Below are 18,061 nucleotides of genomic sequence, written 5' to 3'. Positions count from 1 at the left end.
TCATTTTATTTTTAAGGTGCTAATTTTAAACCATCTCCTCTATCAGTACTGGACCAATTTATAAATATGCCTCTACCAGAGGGTGAAGAAATGGATACACGGCCCTTCTTTGCCAAGAGAAATGACATGATGGTCAATATTTTGAAGAATATGAGGAATGAGATTGCTGTGGCTAAACAGGTCAGAATTGTAACACTAAAGAAATGATAGAGAAAGAGGGACTGGGAGATACTATAAGAAATCTTAATTAGGATCCACTACTGCGTACATTTTAGATTCTCACTTTGCTTTCTAAAAAATTAATAGCCAATACATTGCCATTATTTTGTCTAACCAGAGTAAACTGACGTAATTGTAAATATCTTTTTTAATATATTTTCTGTAGTCGAAATAAATAACATGCTCTTATCATGAAACATTCTATTTATTTTCCTATGTATAAGTTACAATAGGAAGGTAGTTTATTATTTTCATTTTAAAATGTTAATGTTTTCAGAGAGATGAAAATAACCAGATATCCAACCTGTCTGCATCTTTCACTAAACTCTGGGAAGTTGTTTGGGATAACAGTCAGGTACTAAACTTTATGTGTAATATCAATTTACAGTTAAAATATTATAGAGAAGCTCTGTTATTACTAGCGGATACGCCACTATATAGGACTCTAGGGCTCCAACTTTCAATTAAAAAGAAAAAGTAAAGACTTTTTTTGGGGGAGGAAGGTATTTTTTCGTAGGGCGATTTCGCTTGGTAGGGTGGTGGTACCCTCCCCTAAAATAGGTATAAAACTTTCCAGGATCTATGAAAAGCTACCCTGTAAAGGAGAACCATATCAGTGGATAGCGAGATCCTTCGGTACACACACAGACAAAGATCCTTTTACTTTAATGATAATTGTTGATAGTCTAAAATACATTTAAGAAGCATTTGCACTAAATTTTAAAATTAATAATTCAAAATTATGTAAAGACTAAAAAGCTTGCCAATAAAGTCCAAAATCTTACCCTGTCAATATTTTTCAGGTGACATTGGATACCACAAAAGAAATGGCCAGATTATACACAACTGGAGGAACACATTGGTTTGTCAAGATGCTCATCGGCAAGCTTAATTCTCAAGTAAGTATATGATTTTGAGTATTTTAAGGTTATTTTCATTTCATTCATAAGATGTGTGCAAGTTTTAGACTAAAAATGGTTGATTATTTAGATTTTTATCTTTCTATGTTCTGATTAAATTAATTTGATCCATTTAATTCTTATAAGTTGCTTCGCCCCTAGCCTCTAGAGGGGCTAGTTTAGAAAAATAGCATAAAATCAACCCACAGCAATTGTAAATAGAACAACCCATAAGAACCAGTAATTTCAGAGATCTTAAGCTTCAGACAAACAACCCTTACTACTTTATATTATTGAATAGATAAATTCTTGTGTTTAAGGTTTACAGTGAAGATGTATCTAAATGTGGAGATATGATTTTCAGTATGATGCATATTGATTTACCTGCCTGTACCTTATCCCTGCTTATAAATACAATTCCTTCCATATTAGCAGGTAATTGCAGATAACTACAAAAAAAATCCATGTAAAACTGTTAAAAAATGCGCAAGTTTAGGAAAAATTTTGTGTGTATACTTAATTTTTTACTTTTCAGGTGACGGTGAAATGGAGAGCCTGTGTTATCCAGCAGGCAACGCTCTGGCCAGGTTGACAGTTCACTGTCTGGCCGCCAACATCAAAATTAAAACTTCTGGACCTTATACTACAAAGAAAAGAAAATTCAGGTACAAATATTAACATTTGCCTTTAATGTTTTTTTTCTTGTCTTAAAAATAGATCTCAGAATTTTTGGTGATCATTTTAAAAACATTATCTTTCTTCTTTAAGGAGTGTTGAACTAACAGACCTCTGCAATCATGCTTTTAATCCTGCATCCAAGATGCGCAAGCTATCAACCTCTGATAAAATCATCCAGGCTGGCGGTCAAACTCAAGAACAGCTGATCACACAGGTATATTTCGTTTTTTGATAGGTAATCTTTAGATGTGTGATAATGACTAAGTAACGTATACAAAATTGTGTACGGAGTTTACATATTTTGAAAGTGGAGGTATCGTATTGAATAGTTCACAGGATTCTCGTTTGAGAATATCAAGGAGGTAAAAGGACAATTTTATCATTTATGACATTGTGAACTTTTTACTTGTTTGTTAATTTGTTTCAAGTATTTTTATGTAATCATTTACAAAACTAAGTAGTTATGTACTTGAAAAAGTTTATTGTTTGTTTACAAGTACATCTTGGCAAGCTTAATTACTTGATACTTCTTGTCTGTTATAAAATACAAATATAACTTGTACTCAAAGTAAATAGAAGTTATGTAACTTGTTAAGTTGGAAAATATACGTTCTTTGATAAAATACATAAGTATTGAATTACTTTTATTATTTTATCGCAAATGCTTCTTAAAGCTTTGGGTTTAGTCTCTGTAAATTTTCCAGTAAATTATTTTTAAGCATCAAATAATATTTATTAGATATTAAGAAAATTATTCAGTTTTTTTCTTGAATTTTTATAGAAAACTTTTTGTTAAACAAGGTAAAAACCATGTATATTTGGAAATGCGTATTAAGTGAATTATGGAGTAACTACGCGACCCTTATCTGTCATTTTCTAGGCATTGTGACCTACTGAAATTTTGTAAACATAATTTAAAACCTCCATCCTAAATCTGGAAAGATGGACAACATGATAATATAAATTAAAACACAGAACCAAGCTGCATCTTATTTTATTGACATAGACATGACATAATCATAAATACAACATAAATCATATAATAAAATAAGCTGCGGATAACTGGAGAGCAGGTGAGGTGATGAGCAGGCCAACAGCCCTGTAATAAACATAAAGTTTAATACTTTAAAACGAAAGTACTTAATTTTACTTTTAAAAAAATATTCCTAAACTTTTTTTAGGCCCACCACTCTTTGTATCAACTTTTTCACCAAATTTGTACTGACAGTTCCAAGAACCCTAAACTTGAATTTGTCTATGCTTTTATTGAACAGGTAAAGGTTTATTTTAAATTTTAATTATGCAAATTATGTTAGGTATTTTATTTATCAGGATTGAAACTTTGTTATTTACATAAGCAAGTAAGTTGCTTTATATTTCTTCTGTCCTTAAACCGTTAAGACGATCTTAAGGGATTTTTAGCTCTAGCTATTTTAGGAAATGTTTATCATTCCACTAACATTTTAAAAGCTAAACTTTTTTTATTGTGTTAACCAAATGTCAAAGTTTTTAAAGATTCTAATTTTGGTAATTTTTTTAGTGTATTGAGTTGGATAATGAAGATTGTAGTGCCCTGATGTCAATAATGCCAGCCTCACTCCTGTACCATCTCATAAGGATGGAACCTTCCAGGAAAGAAAATACTTCAATTTCAGTTTTGATTTTTTTAAAATGCTTATATGTATCTTGACCACGAAAGTTGCAGGTTTTAAATAAAACACGTTTAATTTTCAATACATTTTCATAAATTTCTTGGTTTTATTCAAATAAATAGTTTGTAGCAATTTTTTTCTCTAACCTTTATATTATTAGAGGTTGATAATTCTTTTTTATACATTTAAAATTTCCGTCAGTTTCTTGTTCAAAGAATAATCGGATATAGTCCCTTTCGTGGCAACGCCTCTTAAGGGGGATTTCTTCGTATTTTCACAGTAGCTTTTCTCCTATTTTTAGCCACTGTGGGGGGCTCTAACCCTGCGGGGCAATCAACTAACCTGATATAACCTAACCTAAAATAACCTATCAAAAGACATTGTGGAAATACGACAAAACGCCCCTTAAGAGGCGTTGTCACGTAAGAGACTTTACCCGAAAAATCTTTATACATGACAATATTTTTTCCCTGAAAAAAATGTATGCTATAATGCTTGTATTAAAGTATTTTCTAAACGTAAGGTTTTCACCCCACTGCCTGTTGCGTATATTTGATACAGGGAGCCAGCAAGGTAGAAGAAATCTGCTCACTGGTCTTTGCCTGCTCAGGAATATCACTCCACGTACACCAGTTGTTAAATAGTTCATTTATTTATATTAAATATTGTTCATTTGTATTTTTGGTTGGTTTATTTATTATTTTTTAAAGTTATAGGAAAATATGAAATTTTTGTTCTAAATCAGATTTATTAATACCTTAAGGTAATCAAGCAAAAACGTAAGTAAAAATTGCATTGTAAATCATTTCTATCCTTGGTAGATGAAATTCAATATGATAATTGATGGTGGGTGTTGAAATATTCTCTTTTTAAATGATTACATTTCTGTGAATTTTAACATATGCTTTTTCTTTTCATTTTAAAGTCTTCAATGTGGTTTTACATTTTGAGAATTATTCTTAAACGTCAATTTCATATTTAATCTAATTTATCGTCAATTATTACAAATAAGATTGTTTACAAATTAGAAATTAGAAATTCAGATATTTTTAAGGGTTGATATTAAAATTTAAAGCTATTAAAACACTTTGTATTTAATCATATGATCCCATAATTGCCAACATTTTTACCTATTACAGACTCTAAAACAAAATGCCAGGTCCTCCGATCAAACGATATCGGAGATCCCCAACTCCGAAATCAGAGTCAGAGGGAGATGATGACTATACCGAATATGTCTCCGTCAAGTAAGTAGCGCAGCTATAATTAAATTCGTATTATCTGTACGTATTTGTACTTTCTTCTACATAGATGCATTAGTATTTGAGGAAACTGAAGATTTTAAATATATTAAAATATAAATGTTGAAATGAAATGTACAATCACTGTCTACTGTACAAACAAAATTCTTCTACTTGGGTTCGATCCTTGAAAACATATTTTTAATATCTAATTTCGTATTTGGTATATTTGAAATATGTTGTATACTGAAAGAGTACATCAAATGTTGGAGGTTTTGATTTAATCAACGACGTTTTGGTGTTCCAGCTAGAAGTGATTCTGATTTTTTAGTCTTCTTAATATATATTTAGCATTTTAGTTAACATTGTAAATCGTTTTAATTGGTCTTTTAGGGCACTTAGCACTTACTTCATTGAAAGAATGGAATATAATTTTTGTCATAGGTTTTTAAAGTATCCAACCCAGCCCAAAATAGTTTACTTTAAAATCCTCTTTGATATTTGAGGAAAGGTAAAATTGTGGGCTCGACTCAATCAATTTTACAAAAGTTTAGCCAAAAGTTGTGAAGTACCCACACTTTAGGGATAATTCCATGAGATAGGATTTGGTCAATGTTTGTAATCTAACATGCCTTTTATTGATCATTTTTAAGCTTTTGTTATGTAATTGTTACTTATCTATGTCGCATAAAACCTAGCATGTTGTAAAGTATTGTTCCTATTTTGGAGTGGGAAATTACGACTATCAAAAGAAAACGAGTTTCTCGGCACTTGAAATGTGTGGACCAGCATGTTCTTGTCCATGGAACAGTCCCCTTTAAGTCTTTGGTGCAGTTTCAGTTTAATTTGTAAATGTTGACCAAAAGCTTCTATTTAATTCTATTGTAGTACATATATTTTATCAAGTGGAAAATATCAGGGCTGTAAGAATTGGCAGGTTTTAAATAAAGTTGGTTTTGTAGGTAGATAAGGTTGAATCTTATCTTGTTTTTTTCTGTCTGAAATAAAGATTTTTTTCTTTCTTTTATAGTTTTAATGGATAAACAAAACACTAATATCAAAAAACAACATTTGATCATGTATGCTTGCAAAAAAAGATTTTAAAGATTTTTAAAGGTCTTATAGCTAAGGATTCTTACTTTTTTATATGAGTTTTTTTTTTGTAGTATAGCTCTGTTAATTATAAACTATTTATAGTAGGTTATGTTACTTGAAGATATTTACCTATTACTTTATCTTATAAAAGTACCCCTCTTATCTGCTACGTGTCAATTTCAACTAGAAAGTTTTGAAACTTAGTTGTTGAGACTTAAGCTACACTATTAAAAAAGGAAGGTGTAAGATTTGTTTTAAGATTTTCTCTGTATTCATTTTTATGGACTATGATAACATTAGAATAATAAGTGCTTTCCATCAAATGCCTGTCGAGCACTGAAACCCCTTATTTTGGAAGAATGGGGGGGGGGGGTATTTTTCACCTATTCCTAAAACTGCGGGGCTACCCACCCAGTGCTCAATATAGCCTAACCTGACCTGACCTAAAGCAAATAACAAACAAACGAAAACTACCCTCTTCCTTAATGTCAATTTATTTCAATTAAACCTTTGTACAGTAAAGAACTATGATAAAGAAGATTGACAAGAATTAGATGCGATTTAATCGAAATATTTTCCTACAATTGAGCTGTGTGTTTTTCCTTGGATAGTCTCTTTTCAACAACGTTGCTGTGTATTATTCCATTATTTCAATTAGACTGATAAATAATCTAATCATATTTTTTTTACCCATTAGGAACTTGAAAGACATTTATTTTTTTTAGGGAAAGAAGAAAACAGCAGCTAGTAAAACTTGGACGTCTACAAGAGGTAAAAACCTCCGACAGTGAGAAAGAGAAGAAAGTGACTGGTTTCAGCTCAGATGAAGACAAAGATATTTGGGAGGCAAACAAGGAGCAAAAAGACAAGCCACCAGCGGAGAAACCTAAACCTAATCTGGCCTTAGTTTCTAATCTGTTAAAGGTAACTTTTGTATCATGATGTAAAGGATAAAGTGTTAGAGTTATCGGTGATTTCCTTCAAATTGCCTGTTGGCCGCTCTGGATCTGCCCTCCCCCTCCCTTCTAAAGGGGGGAGGCGGATGTGCCACTTTTTGAAACCAAAACTAAAAGTCAAAGGAACTCAACTAAAAGAAGAGTTACAGGTCTGAGATTTTGCATGGCAGTTGCTTTATAGGGTTACAATATGGTACAGTGAAGAAACGGCGGTGCAACCGCCGAAAACAGCCGAGAAATTGCAAAAAAAATTCGGCGGGAAACGGCGGTTTTCGGCGGTTGCGCCGCCGTTTCTTCACAGTTCCATATTGTACCCCTATAAAGCAACTGCCATGCAAAATCTCAGACCTGTAACTCTTTTTTTTAGTCGAGTTCCTTTGTTGTCTTTTAGTTTTGGTTTCAAAAAGTGGCACATCCGCCACCCCCTTTTTAAAACAAACAAAAATTAGAGAGGGGGGTTAGTTTTTTTTCCCTATGACTAACCCCTGCTGGGTTATACCGCGAGTGTCCTAACCCAGTACCCAATATAACCTAACCTAACCTCCCATAAGGTAATATTCAAAGGGGGGAGGCGGATGTGCCACTTTTTTAATCCAAAAGTAAACGCGCATGAACTCGGCCCATAAAAGGGTTACAGCTCTAAAATGTGGCACAGCAGTTGCTTTTGTGGAGAACAAAATGTAACTGTAAAGAAACGGCAGTGAAACCGCTGCTCCAGCCGTTTCCTGCCGAATTTTTTTGCCTTTTTTCGCCAAATTAGACAGTTCTTAATTATCTGAGATAAACTTTTTTAAAAATAAAAATTTCCCTTGTATTTTCATGTGACACTTGTAATATTTGAAACATGTCAACACTAAAAAAGTGTCAAGTGAAAATATATGGGAAAATTTTATCTCAGATGATTAAAAATTGTGTAAAATGGCGACAAAAAGCAAAAAAAAATTCGGCGGAAAACGGCGGTTTTCGGCGGGAGCGGCGGTTCCGCCGACGTTTCTTCACAGTTCCATATTGTTCTCTACAAAAGAAACTGCTATGCCGAATTTTAGAGCTATAACTCTTTTATGGGCTGAGATCATTTTGGTTTCAAAAAGTGGTACATCCGCCTCCCCCCTTTTAAAAATCCCCCCTCTGTGGGAGGGGAGGGGGGGGGGGTGAGTTTTCAATAGGCTCATTATCATTTGAGAAAAGATACTTAATTAAGTCAAGGAAGAGAAATGGGATTATTTAATCTACAACTCTTTCATCTTTCTATTGTTTACCATCTAATAAAGGCAGAATTTTGCAACGAAAATTTTTATATGTAATCTTTATTTTTAAATTACTTTAATAAGAAGTTTAATTTTTTTAAAATTTCATTTAAGAACAAGTGGGATGAACTTAATACCTACTTAACCTAATAAGTTTCAATAGAAAATTGATCACCTACTTGAAAACTTACTTTTTAGTATTTTTATTACAAGAGAGATAAGCACATCAAACAATAAAACATGTATAACTTGCAAAAATTTTGAAGTCTTTTATTAGTTTAAATATTTTCATTTGCTTAATATTTTTCTAATCAAAACAAAGAGGTTGGGAGAAAAAATTGAAAATATGTGGGGGGTGGAAAAAAGTGATAAATAAAAAATAAATTGAGCTAAATGTTTCATCTATAAAAACAAATAAAGAAGAAAACTTGAATTAACTGAATGCATTTAGAGGAGGGAAGTTACTTTATCGAATTGTATTCTTTTTCCACCTAAGTGAGGGGGGGGGGGGGGGGGTGGGAATGAAATATTTTTCAGCCAGGGTAAAAAATTAATCTTGTACAGTGTATATATGTGGTATTCGGCAACCGTGAGCCATGCCTATGGCACCCCTGATCTGGGGTTCGGTGGAGGGTCAATGGCCCTCCCCCGAGTCCTGGGGAAGGGGTCTGACGACCCCCTCCCTATGCTTAAAATTAATGATTGAATCTGTCATGTTTATTATGGTTAACTGTATTCTTAATTCTCCCCCACCCTTTTCAGGGATGGGGGATCATTATTGCCCAAACTGACCACTGTATATGTATTATAATGCTTTTATGTTATGATTATTTATTCCTATCCATGTAAGTTATTGTTTGTTGTATATAGCTTTAGTATCCTTTAAACCTTCAATAAAGTGACAACTGAAATAGATGTTGATTATTATCTATTGAATGCCAGAGAAGCGTAGCTTCTCTATAGTGAGGTGTCCACGTCTGTCACACTGCCGTAATCTAATTGAACTCCGGTGTCTGCCATTTATCCTCGGCGGATACCACAACTTTTGGTGACAGCTGTGTGAGATTACGGCAAACCACAAGTGTAGAGCAGACGCGCATCTGAGGCCAAGGTACTCCCAGCAGTGAAACTGGCAAAACTGACACAAGCAACCTGAATTACCCACCCTGGACAGCAAAGTCTAACTCTGCATCCGGCAGTTGTGGAAGCGAGACAGCGAAACCTGACGAAGAACCGCGAGAAGCGCCGACATCTAACGGAGAATTGAGCGCTCAAAGGGCTGAAACAGGCCTGCGGACCGGCTGAAACAAGCCAAATAAGTGTAAACGGCTGAAAATAGGCCAACTTTACTGCAAGAGATAGCAGGATCCGAACCAGTGGCGCTAGCAGGACGTGACATTCCCTGCCGCCATCAGCCGGATTTGGATCAGCGGCGCTAGCAGGACCGGACATTCCCTGCCGCCGATAGGCTGGAACATGCCACATAGCTGCGAGCTGCAAGCCAACATACGAGTGTAGTGCACCAAAACAGAGAAAACTACGTCAACTCCAAGTATCCTGAGAGGCTACAACGCAGCCGCCCATCTAGAAAAAACAGATATTATATCACATTTGCAGGGATTACCACCCTGGTGTGATGGCTAAACAATAGATTTATGAGCAAAGCTTGGCAAACAAATTGTTGTGTTGTGATAAAACTAAAAATAGAACAGGCTTGGATTATTGTGTATTGTGATAACAGCTAAAAATAGAACAGGGTTAGTAAACAAATCTGTTATGTAATTGTGATAAGGACAAAAATAGAAGCTAGATGTAATATAATAAAGACCCTGATACACAATTTAATCACCTCAAACCTCCAGCACAACAACAATACACCCCTTATTCCAGAGGAAAGGGAGGAGCCCCCTCCCTTGAAGGCAAATACAATCAGGGTGATATAATAGATAAGCCTAGGATTAAGAAGAAAAGGCACTATTACACCAGCACACAGTTACCCCCCTCCCTCACAGGGGGAACGGACGGAGTTACCCCCGTCCCCTCACGCGCTTCCCCCTTCCTACCCACACTAGACTAAGTCCGTCTGTAGTGTGGGGCTAGCGACCGGGCACACAGAGCGCCATTCACGGGTAGCGCAACAGAGTGCGGAAATATCATAAATTCAACGGACAAAGCGGACCAATGAGAGAGCGAGTTGAGGGAAAGTGCGCGTTTTCCCCGTGTGCGCGGAATTGACGGTGCGTACGCGCGTTGCAAGGACAGGAGATTTCACGCACACACACACACACCGGAGCGGAGCTACTCCATAGCATCCAACAGGGGTATTTTTAGCAAATAAAGAATTACAAGCTTCCCTCCTTCTAGCTCTAGTGTGATAAAGGAAAACCCAATCAGTTCCTGACAGCAGTTCAGACCCTCAACATCTACCTATTCTACAACCTCAGAACCCAACTAGTGACAAAGTACAGCTAAGTTATACATTTGTAACTAACCTACCAACCTAGTGATACAAACAGTGTTGGCTGTTAGGCTAGGAAGCCTCAAGTGACAAACCATTCATTTTTAGTACTGTATAACTTTGTGTCCCGCCGTTGAACCGTTGACCCGATGGACCAGCCGCAAGCTCCAGGAGGTGAACAAGCCCCAGGATGGCTCCAGGATGACCCTCAGCCGGCCCCAGCCGAGTACCGCAAGCTGATGCTGAGCAATCTGCCGGAGTATAGAGGGCCGCCCAAGCAATCCTGGTCGTCACATATCCGCAGACTCGAGATGTCATGGGCGGCTTACCGCGTGCCACCTCATGATTCCCTCAACCGCCGCAACGCCCTCCTACTGTCACTGGTAGGGCAAGCGGCGGAAATGGCGTCCCATCTGTTTGGCGAGGCAGGCCAAGCCTTGACCTACGAGCAGGTCAAGGCCGAGTGTGAAATGCTATTTCGTCCTGCTTTTGAATCCCAAACGCTTAAACAAGCGTTTAGGGATTACAAGCAACACTCGACAGAACCGATACAGGCGTACATATCCACTAAATGTGCCCTGTATCGGGACGCCTACAGCCATGAGGATCTTGAGTTGTTGGTGGACGAATTAAATCGTGGAATTCGTAACGCCAATGTAAAACGCATCATGATGGGACATGAAATTACGAGTGTACCTGAGTACACTCGTAAGGCCATGTTTACCGTCACCATGATCACTAAGCAACTGAAGGAAGGTGTGTGCCTAGTGGACTCTACCGACGGGCTGACTGGATCTGCCAGCATCCAGTTGCCCCAGTATGATGAGTCGGAGCCAATGGAGATTGGCGCCTTGGCTCCGGGTCTCCACCAGATGGGGAAGGTCGCTCCAGATGACAAGGTTCCAGGCCGCTGCTTCCGCTGCCAGGGGAGAGGCCACCGAGCTCGAGACTGCCCAACGCCTGTGGAAGTTAGCCTAGAGGAGAGACGCACCCAGCCACGCCGTGACCGTTCTGCCAAGTGTGAGCGTTGCCACTATGACGGTCACACGGCGGCCGATTGTAGAGCTGACTGGGCCCAGGTAGCCAGCCGCAGGCGCACCGCCGATAAGGGTGCCCCTCCAGGGAAGCCCAGCAGAGTGGCCCACATGGAAGGGAGCGCGCCCCCAGCACCACAGCAGCAAGCAGCCGCCCCCAAAGCTGCGGACCGAGCCGATGGGATGCCGCAGTTTGGGACTGTCCCAGCCAGGATCAACATACTGGGCGGCGCAGCTGAACCCAACCGGGTTGGCCTAGGCTTCAGTCTCAACCACCTGGGGCCAGAGCTGATACAATCCAACAACATAGCCGAGCCAGAGATTCTGAGGCCCCAGCCTTTTAGCCTCAACATGATGGAACCTGCCCGACTGAGCCTACCCAGCAAGAGTGGAGGGGCGCTACCCAGCGTCCCTGAGACGGTGTACGGGGAGGCCCTGGCGGCCGCTGAACGAGAGAGGCAAGAGGCGCTAGCCAGCGCCTCAGCATCGATGTATGGGACGCCACCCGGCGTCGCCACCTGGGATGATGGGGGGGTGCTATCCAGCGCCTCCCACCTGGTGCCTGGGGCGACAACCGTCGCCGCCACCGAGATACCTGGATCCTGGAACGAGCCAGCCTCCAACCTGATGTCTGGGGCGACAACCGTCGCCGCCACCGAGAGACCTGAGTCCTGGAACGAGCCAGCAACCCCAGAGGAAGGGGTGACACCCGTCACCCCCAGTCAGCCAGTGCCACCAGCCTGCAGGGAGAGCCCAGCTACATGCCATCCAGAGCCCCCTGCCAGCCGAAGGAACCCAGCTGCTCAACACCAGGATAAGTTGAATTTGTTGAATGTGTTGTATCCAAGCCATTGTAAAACCCCAGCCTTGCCTGTGCCCCCTGCACCAGAGGCTGGGGAGATTGAAATTTGGGAAAATAAGGACTTGCCTGTGCCACATGCACCTGAGTTCCTAGGGCAGGGGAGGGAAGTGAGTAAGGGCGAGCCTGTGCCACATGCACTTCAGCCCCAAGCCACTGGGCATGCCTTGGACAAGGGAAGGGAGCACTTGGGGCTAGGGGAGCCGACACCCAGGCAAGTGCCAGTCGCCTGCCAGTCTGTCATTGGGGAGGGTATCGGGGTGCCCCGGCCGCACAAAGATAACGCTCAATGGAAACTTGTATCTAGCCAGGAGCAGCCCAGCCGTGTCCAGCCACAAGAAGCAGCCGTGACCAGAGCTGAAGATCCCCAGCCGCGGGTGCGAGGTAGATGGTTGCCTGGAAGCCTCTCCCATTGGTGGATGGTCCTGTGGGGCCTCCTGCTGGCAGCCGTGTGGCCTACAACCAGCTACGTCCTGGTGGGATGGGACTGTGCCAACCCCACCCATGTCACATCCTACAATAAAGAAAAGATGTGTAACACGGAACCCCTACACCAGGAGGTGCCCCTGGGCCATGAAGTGCACGTCCTGCAGCAAGTCAAGGTGAGGGAAACAACCGGGTACAGTTGCCAGCTCACTGTGTCCCAGTGGACATTCAGGTGTGGGGTATGGGGTCACCTCAAGGTGACCTCGGTCCCCACCCTCATGAGGCCAACCAAGATAGACCCAGAAGCGTGCCGAGACCTGGCCAGGAACCGAGTCTACACGCTGCCAGGCAAGACCCAGCCACTGACCTTCCAGCTGAACCATCCCCTGTTCTTCACCATCGACATGGTGGGCGCCCTCGTCAACAGCCCCGAGGAGGTGGGTTGTGAAGGGGAGGACGTCCACTTCGAGGGCCAGCTGTACCGCAATGAATTAGTGCTCCAGGAGCGACGGCTGCTGGTCAAGGAAGAGACCTACGTGGTAGAGGATGGACGGGTGGAGTCCCAATCTGACCACCTGACCCTGGAGTGTCCCCATTCTGAGCTGTCCTGCATCACTGGGGAAGCAACCTACGTGTGGGACCACCTGGGGAGAGATTGCCCCTTGAGGCTGATCCGCAGCCTCCAGCCCAGCCTAGTGATGGATGCATACCTGGTTGACCATCAGGCCCAGTTTTTTATCAACATGACCAACCCCACCTCGATTGTGAACTGCGACTTCGAGGCCCATGCCACCAACCATCCAGCGTTGTTCGTGGCAGCTGACCCAGCCGCGGCTGCGCTGCCCAGAGTGTCGGCCAGGGATGTTGACGTCCCCCTACAAGCCCAAATACATGCAGGTTATATTGGGTTTACCCTGGAAACGCGCATGAAAAGCACAGCAGCAGAAGAAGTAGCGGCCAACTGCTGGAAGCTCCAGCAACTAGACCCGGCCCACCCGGTGCGTGTCCAGGGGAGCACGTTCTCAGTACTGAGGGGAGACATCCTGCTGCAGCTGACCTGCCAATGCCATAAATACGTTGTCCGCGAACACAAGGAGTGTTGGGACAAAGTGCCAGTAGAACCCACAGGATTTGTAGACGCTGTGACACGAGTATATAGTGAACACGCCACCAAGATTCTCTGCTCCTCCACCTACCCCCTGACTGTGCACGCGGAGGAAGGCTGGATAGAGCTAACCCCCGCTCCTAAGAAGAGGCCACCCCCGCTGGATACGCCTAAGCAATTGTTGACAGAGCCCTTAGATGACTTCAGTTCAGGGGGCTTGTATTCGCAGGCTGAGTTGAACGACTGGCAACAACTGCTGGCGTTCCCAGCATACAAGAGCGCCATGCTGACCGGCCTATCCTATGGCTCCTGCGTTCAGCAAGGCAGCTCTTCGGCCACAGGAGACCATGGGATAGTGTCCTACAACATTGACCGACTGGCGGAGGAAGGAGAGGCCGCCCTGGATGTCTGGGCTGGATTTAGGCAAGCTATCCACGAGTGGGGAGATGGCGCAGCCATACTGTGCTTGCTGTTGTTGATCCTCAAACTGCTGGGGGACCTAACCATCATTTCTCTGGCAGCAGCACAAGGAGGCGTCCGAGCAGCCCTGAATGCGATGTCACAAGTGTTCCTGTACCATCCAACTTTGTATAGGAAAGCTATGGCTAGAGCCAGGCTCACCCATGCCAAGTCCCGGGACTTTTCAGTAGACTGGGATGCCATTCCCATTGGCAGGGAAGCAGCCGAGGAGATGGTGTCTATGCAATCGGCTGATAGCGGGCATGACCGCCCAGGTAGGCCAGGACCGCACTCTGGCAGACCCCGCGGCCCCTCAGGAGGACAGGCCGCTGCCCAGACGATCAACCTGGCAGCCAGCGCCCCAGCCGCTGCCAACAACAACCAGCCGGCCCCACTGCTGACCGTTCCAGCAATACCTGTGCCACCAGCCAACCTGACACCTGCTGGCGCTGACCAACGTGTCCAACCCAAGCCAGCCTCTGCCTTCTATCCCACATTGGGAGCCCATCAACCCTGAGAAAACACTCACCACTAGGATTCCATTGAATCATTATCGTTTGTATATATTTTAGCCCTAAGGAGCGGACCGAAGGCCTCAACCACTGTCGGAAGTCTGGTAGGGAAACCCCCTCCCAGCCTTCCGAGGGGAGAGTTGTGGTATTCGGCAATTATGCTTAAAATTAATGATTGAATCTGTCATGTTTATTATGGTTAACTGTATTCTTAATTCTCCCCCACCCTTTTCAGGGATGGGGGATCATTATTGCCCAAACTGACCACTGTATATGTATTATAATGCTTTTATGTTATGATTATTTATTCCTATCCATGTAAGTTATTGTTTGTTGTATATAGCTTTAGTATCCTATAAACCTTCAATAAAGTGACAACTGAAATAGATGTTGATTATTATCTATTGAATGCCAGAGAAGCGTAGCTTCTCTATAGTGAGGTGTCCACGTCTGTCACACTGCCGTAATCTAATTGAACTCCGGTGTCTGCCATTTATCCTCGGCGGATACCACATATACACCCCTGTCAAAACACCTCTTTTTTTCATAAGATATTCCAATTATTGAAATGGCTGAATGTTTGAATGTTTAATAGTTTATTGTATTATCATTTCAGGCGAACAACAAAAGTAATGAAGAACAAGATAAAGAGAAGAAATTAAGGATGGAAGAGGAGGAACAAAAAAGAAGAGAAGAAGCAATGAGGAATCAATATTTTTATTTCATATTTATTTGATATTTTGTACTAAAGAGTTTAGCATGTTCTTTTGTCTTTTACAATATTTAATAAAGATATAAGATATTCTAGGTCTATTCTCCAAACTTTCGACTTACTTATAAGTAGAATAAGTGCTTCTTTAAGGCTAATTTAATAGGTTGTGTCCTCATACTTAGATTGCCAAAGCAATATGACACTCCCTCCCCCCCCCCCCCTTCCATTGGATTATTACAGAAGACCAATTAAAATATTGACCTCAGGAAAGAGGAAGAATTCTTGGAAAAGAATAAGAACATATCCTTGCTAGAACAGCATAAGGAATTACAACAAATGGCAGAAGGGAGAAAAGAATCAATGCTTGAGAAACAAAGAAAGGAGGAAGAGAGAATTTTGAAGGTAAGATAAAAAGAGTTTTTAAATGCAAAGATTTTTATGATTATATGGATAGTTATAGATATTGACAATTTTATCTTAAATAATGTATCAAATATAAGATAGCAAAATTTGAATTAATTTGGCATTAAATTGTATTAAAGTAATAATACAGGAAATCTAGTGACAGGGTCTTTAAAATGTGATTATTGTTTACCTAGTGTAGTTGCTGATCTATACAATATGTTATTGGAGACTGACAGACCAATTTACGGGCATACTAAAGAAAAAGGGTAGTTGAGCTGCTAAAAATGCAATTTCTGGTCTAGAATTTAACATTATCCTAAATTGTTACATGAGATTAGTGGAGATTGAAAAGTTTTAGCAATAAATGATAAACAATAGACAATTTATTATTAGATGAAACAAAACAGTATTTTTTTCAAGACCATTCATTAATAATTTAAAGGTCACCTTGTTATAAAATTGATGAAGTAAAATATCTTGTATATGAAAAAAGAGATATTTAGATTAGTACAGAACACTTGATGGAATTATCACTCTATTCAACTCTATTGTATAAAGATAGAGCCATTAATGTTGCAGTACACCTCTGAGATACCCATTAAATTTCACAAAGGATGCCATAAATCACACTTTTACCGCAATATAAGAGTGGGATATGATTTAAAATACAATGGTTTTTCATACTTTATACCTATGTGCTGTGCATTTTTAATGTTGAATATACACAGCTGCTCGTTATCTCGCTTTCTAGTCATAAAACCTGTTTTCATATAATGAAATGTTGATTTTGATATGTTAGTTTGGCCTTCTTTGAGCCTTATAATATAAGGATTATCTACCAACCCATCTTCAAAGAAATAGATTAAATCCTTTTCTAAATATGGTGGAAAATTCGTTTCAGCCATTTACCAGATCATACTGGACACACATACAGACAGAAATCGTTATTGTGTAGGTTAGTTGGGTGACGAAATGGTCATTGAATTCAAAAAAATCCAAGGGTTTCTGAATTCAATTACGTCTTGAAACATAATATTGTTTCAATGATTTGTCAATTTTAATTATATTTCTACCTTTTTCCTGAAAGTAAAAAAAAAACAAATACAATTTGTGTTTATTTAGGAAGTGGCAGAAAACACAGCCTTGAAGGGTGTCTCTGAGTTGGCCAGAGGTGTTGAATACACAGAACCAATTAAAACCAGCTGGCGCCCGCCTAAGCTAATCATATCCATGCCAGAAAAAAGACACCAAAGAATCTGGAAAAAATTACACATTGACGTAGAGGGCATCGATCCGCCGCCCCCAATTAAGGCTTTCAAGGATATGAAGTTTCCCAAGCCTATTTTGGAGGCGTTAAGGAAGAAGGGAATTGAAAAGCCCTCGCCTATTCAGATTCAAGGAATTCCTACAGTTTTATCAGGGAAATTAGTAGAACTTGGTTTTTTTGCAGCAAATCTGCATGCTTTTAAGCTTTCTTTGAAATTAAGTTACTTTTTCTAAAAGTAAGAATTTATTTTAAGAAGAATATTTATTAAATTTACACTTTTCATATTTCCATTCTGTTTGTGCTTTTGAAAACCAATTCGTAATTGTTTTTGAAATAATTTCTAAGGACTACTAATTTACATAGGTAGAGACCTAATTGGTATAGCCTACACTGGCAGCGGCAAAACTCTTGTATACCTCCTCCCCCTCATCATGTTCTGTCTGGAGCAGGAGGCTAGACTCCCCTTTATCAGGGATGAAGGCCCCTATGGACTTATTATTGTGCCCAGCAGAGAGTTGGCGAAACAGATTCATGAAAATGTTGAGCATTTCACTAAGGTAATGCTTTACTTTAGAAATTTAGCTACCCAAAAATAAATACTTGCGACAATGTTTAATATAAGCTTTGGCGTTGGTGTTTGTTCCTCAGCTTCTCTAGTTTAGTACCACATAGATATTCAACACAACAAAGAGAATAAAAAGATGAATACACGCGGAGAAACGTGAAAATAACATAAAAGTTTGATTGAAACCAGACGACATATTACATGGATCCAGGGATAGGAATAAGCCAAATTGCTGCCTCCATATTCTGGTGTATGAAATTCTGTTATTGGTA

The 18,061-nt window shown here is 40.4% G+C and overlaps 2 protein-coding genes across 2 annotated transcripts in view; both read left to right on the top strand.

Moving 5' to 3' along the window:
- The first annotated feature begins 20 nt into the window (after window positions 1-20).
- LOC145314124 (mediator of RNA polymerase II transcription subunit 24-like) lies at window positions 21-4,588 on the top strand. The gene is made up of 9 exons (XM_080153919.1): window positions 21-180; window positions 497-574; window positions 1,023-1,118; window positions 1,439-1,553; window positions 1,654-1,783; window positions 1,887-2,010; window positions 2,978-3,070; window positions 3,337-3,429; window positions 3,973-4,588. Exons 1-9 carry the CDS (start codon window positions 67-69, stop codon window positions 4,090-4,092), a joined length of 963 nt encoding a protein of 320 aa, XP_080010045.1. The 5' UTR covers window positions 21-66; the 3' UTR covers window positions 4,093-4,588.
- Window positions 4,160-18,061, top strand: part of abs (ATP-dependent RNA helicase abstrakt) — a 33,195-nt gene continuing 19,293 nt past the window's right edge. Inside the window, exons 1-7 of the mRNA XM_080153913.1 lie at window positions 4,160-4,227; window positions 4,524-4,695; window positions 6,510-6,708; window positions 15,457-15,548; window positions 15,822-15,954; window positions 17,080-17,378; window positions 17,589-17,781. Of these exons, the coding sequence (XP_080010039.1) occupies window positions 4,601-4,695; window positions 6,510-6,708; window positions 15,457-15,548; window positions 15,822-15,954; window positions 17,080-17,378; window positions 17,589-17,781 (1,011 nt within the window). The 5' untranslated portion in view covers window positions 4,160-4,227; window positions 4,524-4,600. The remainder of the gene's footprint in view (window positions 4,228-4,523; window positions 4,696-6,509; window positions 6,709-15,456; window positions 15,549-15,821; window positions 15,955-17,079; window positions 17,379-17,588; window positions 17,782-18,061) is intronic.

Source organism: Acartia tonsa, chromosome 3 (genome assembly GCF_053477335.1).
Source record: "Acartia tonsa isolate MP-2025a chromosome 3, ASM5347733v1, whole genome shotgun sequence".
NCBI lineage: Eukaryota > Metazoa > Arthropoda > Copepoda > Calanoida > Acartiidae > Acartia > Acartia tonsa.
Note: the sequence above shows the minus strand (reverse complement) of the source record. Positions and strands in the feature narration are given on the sequence as shown.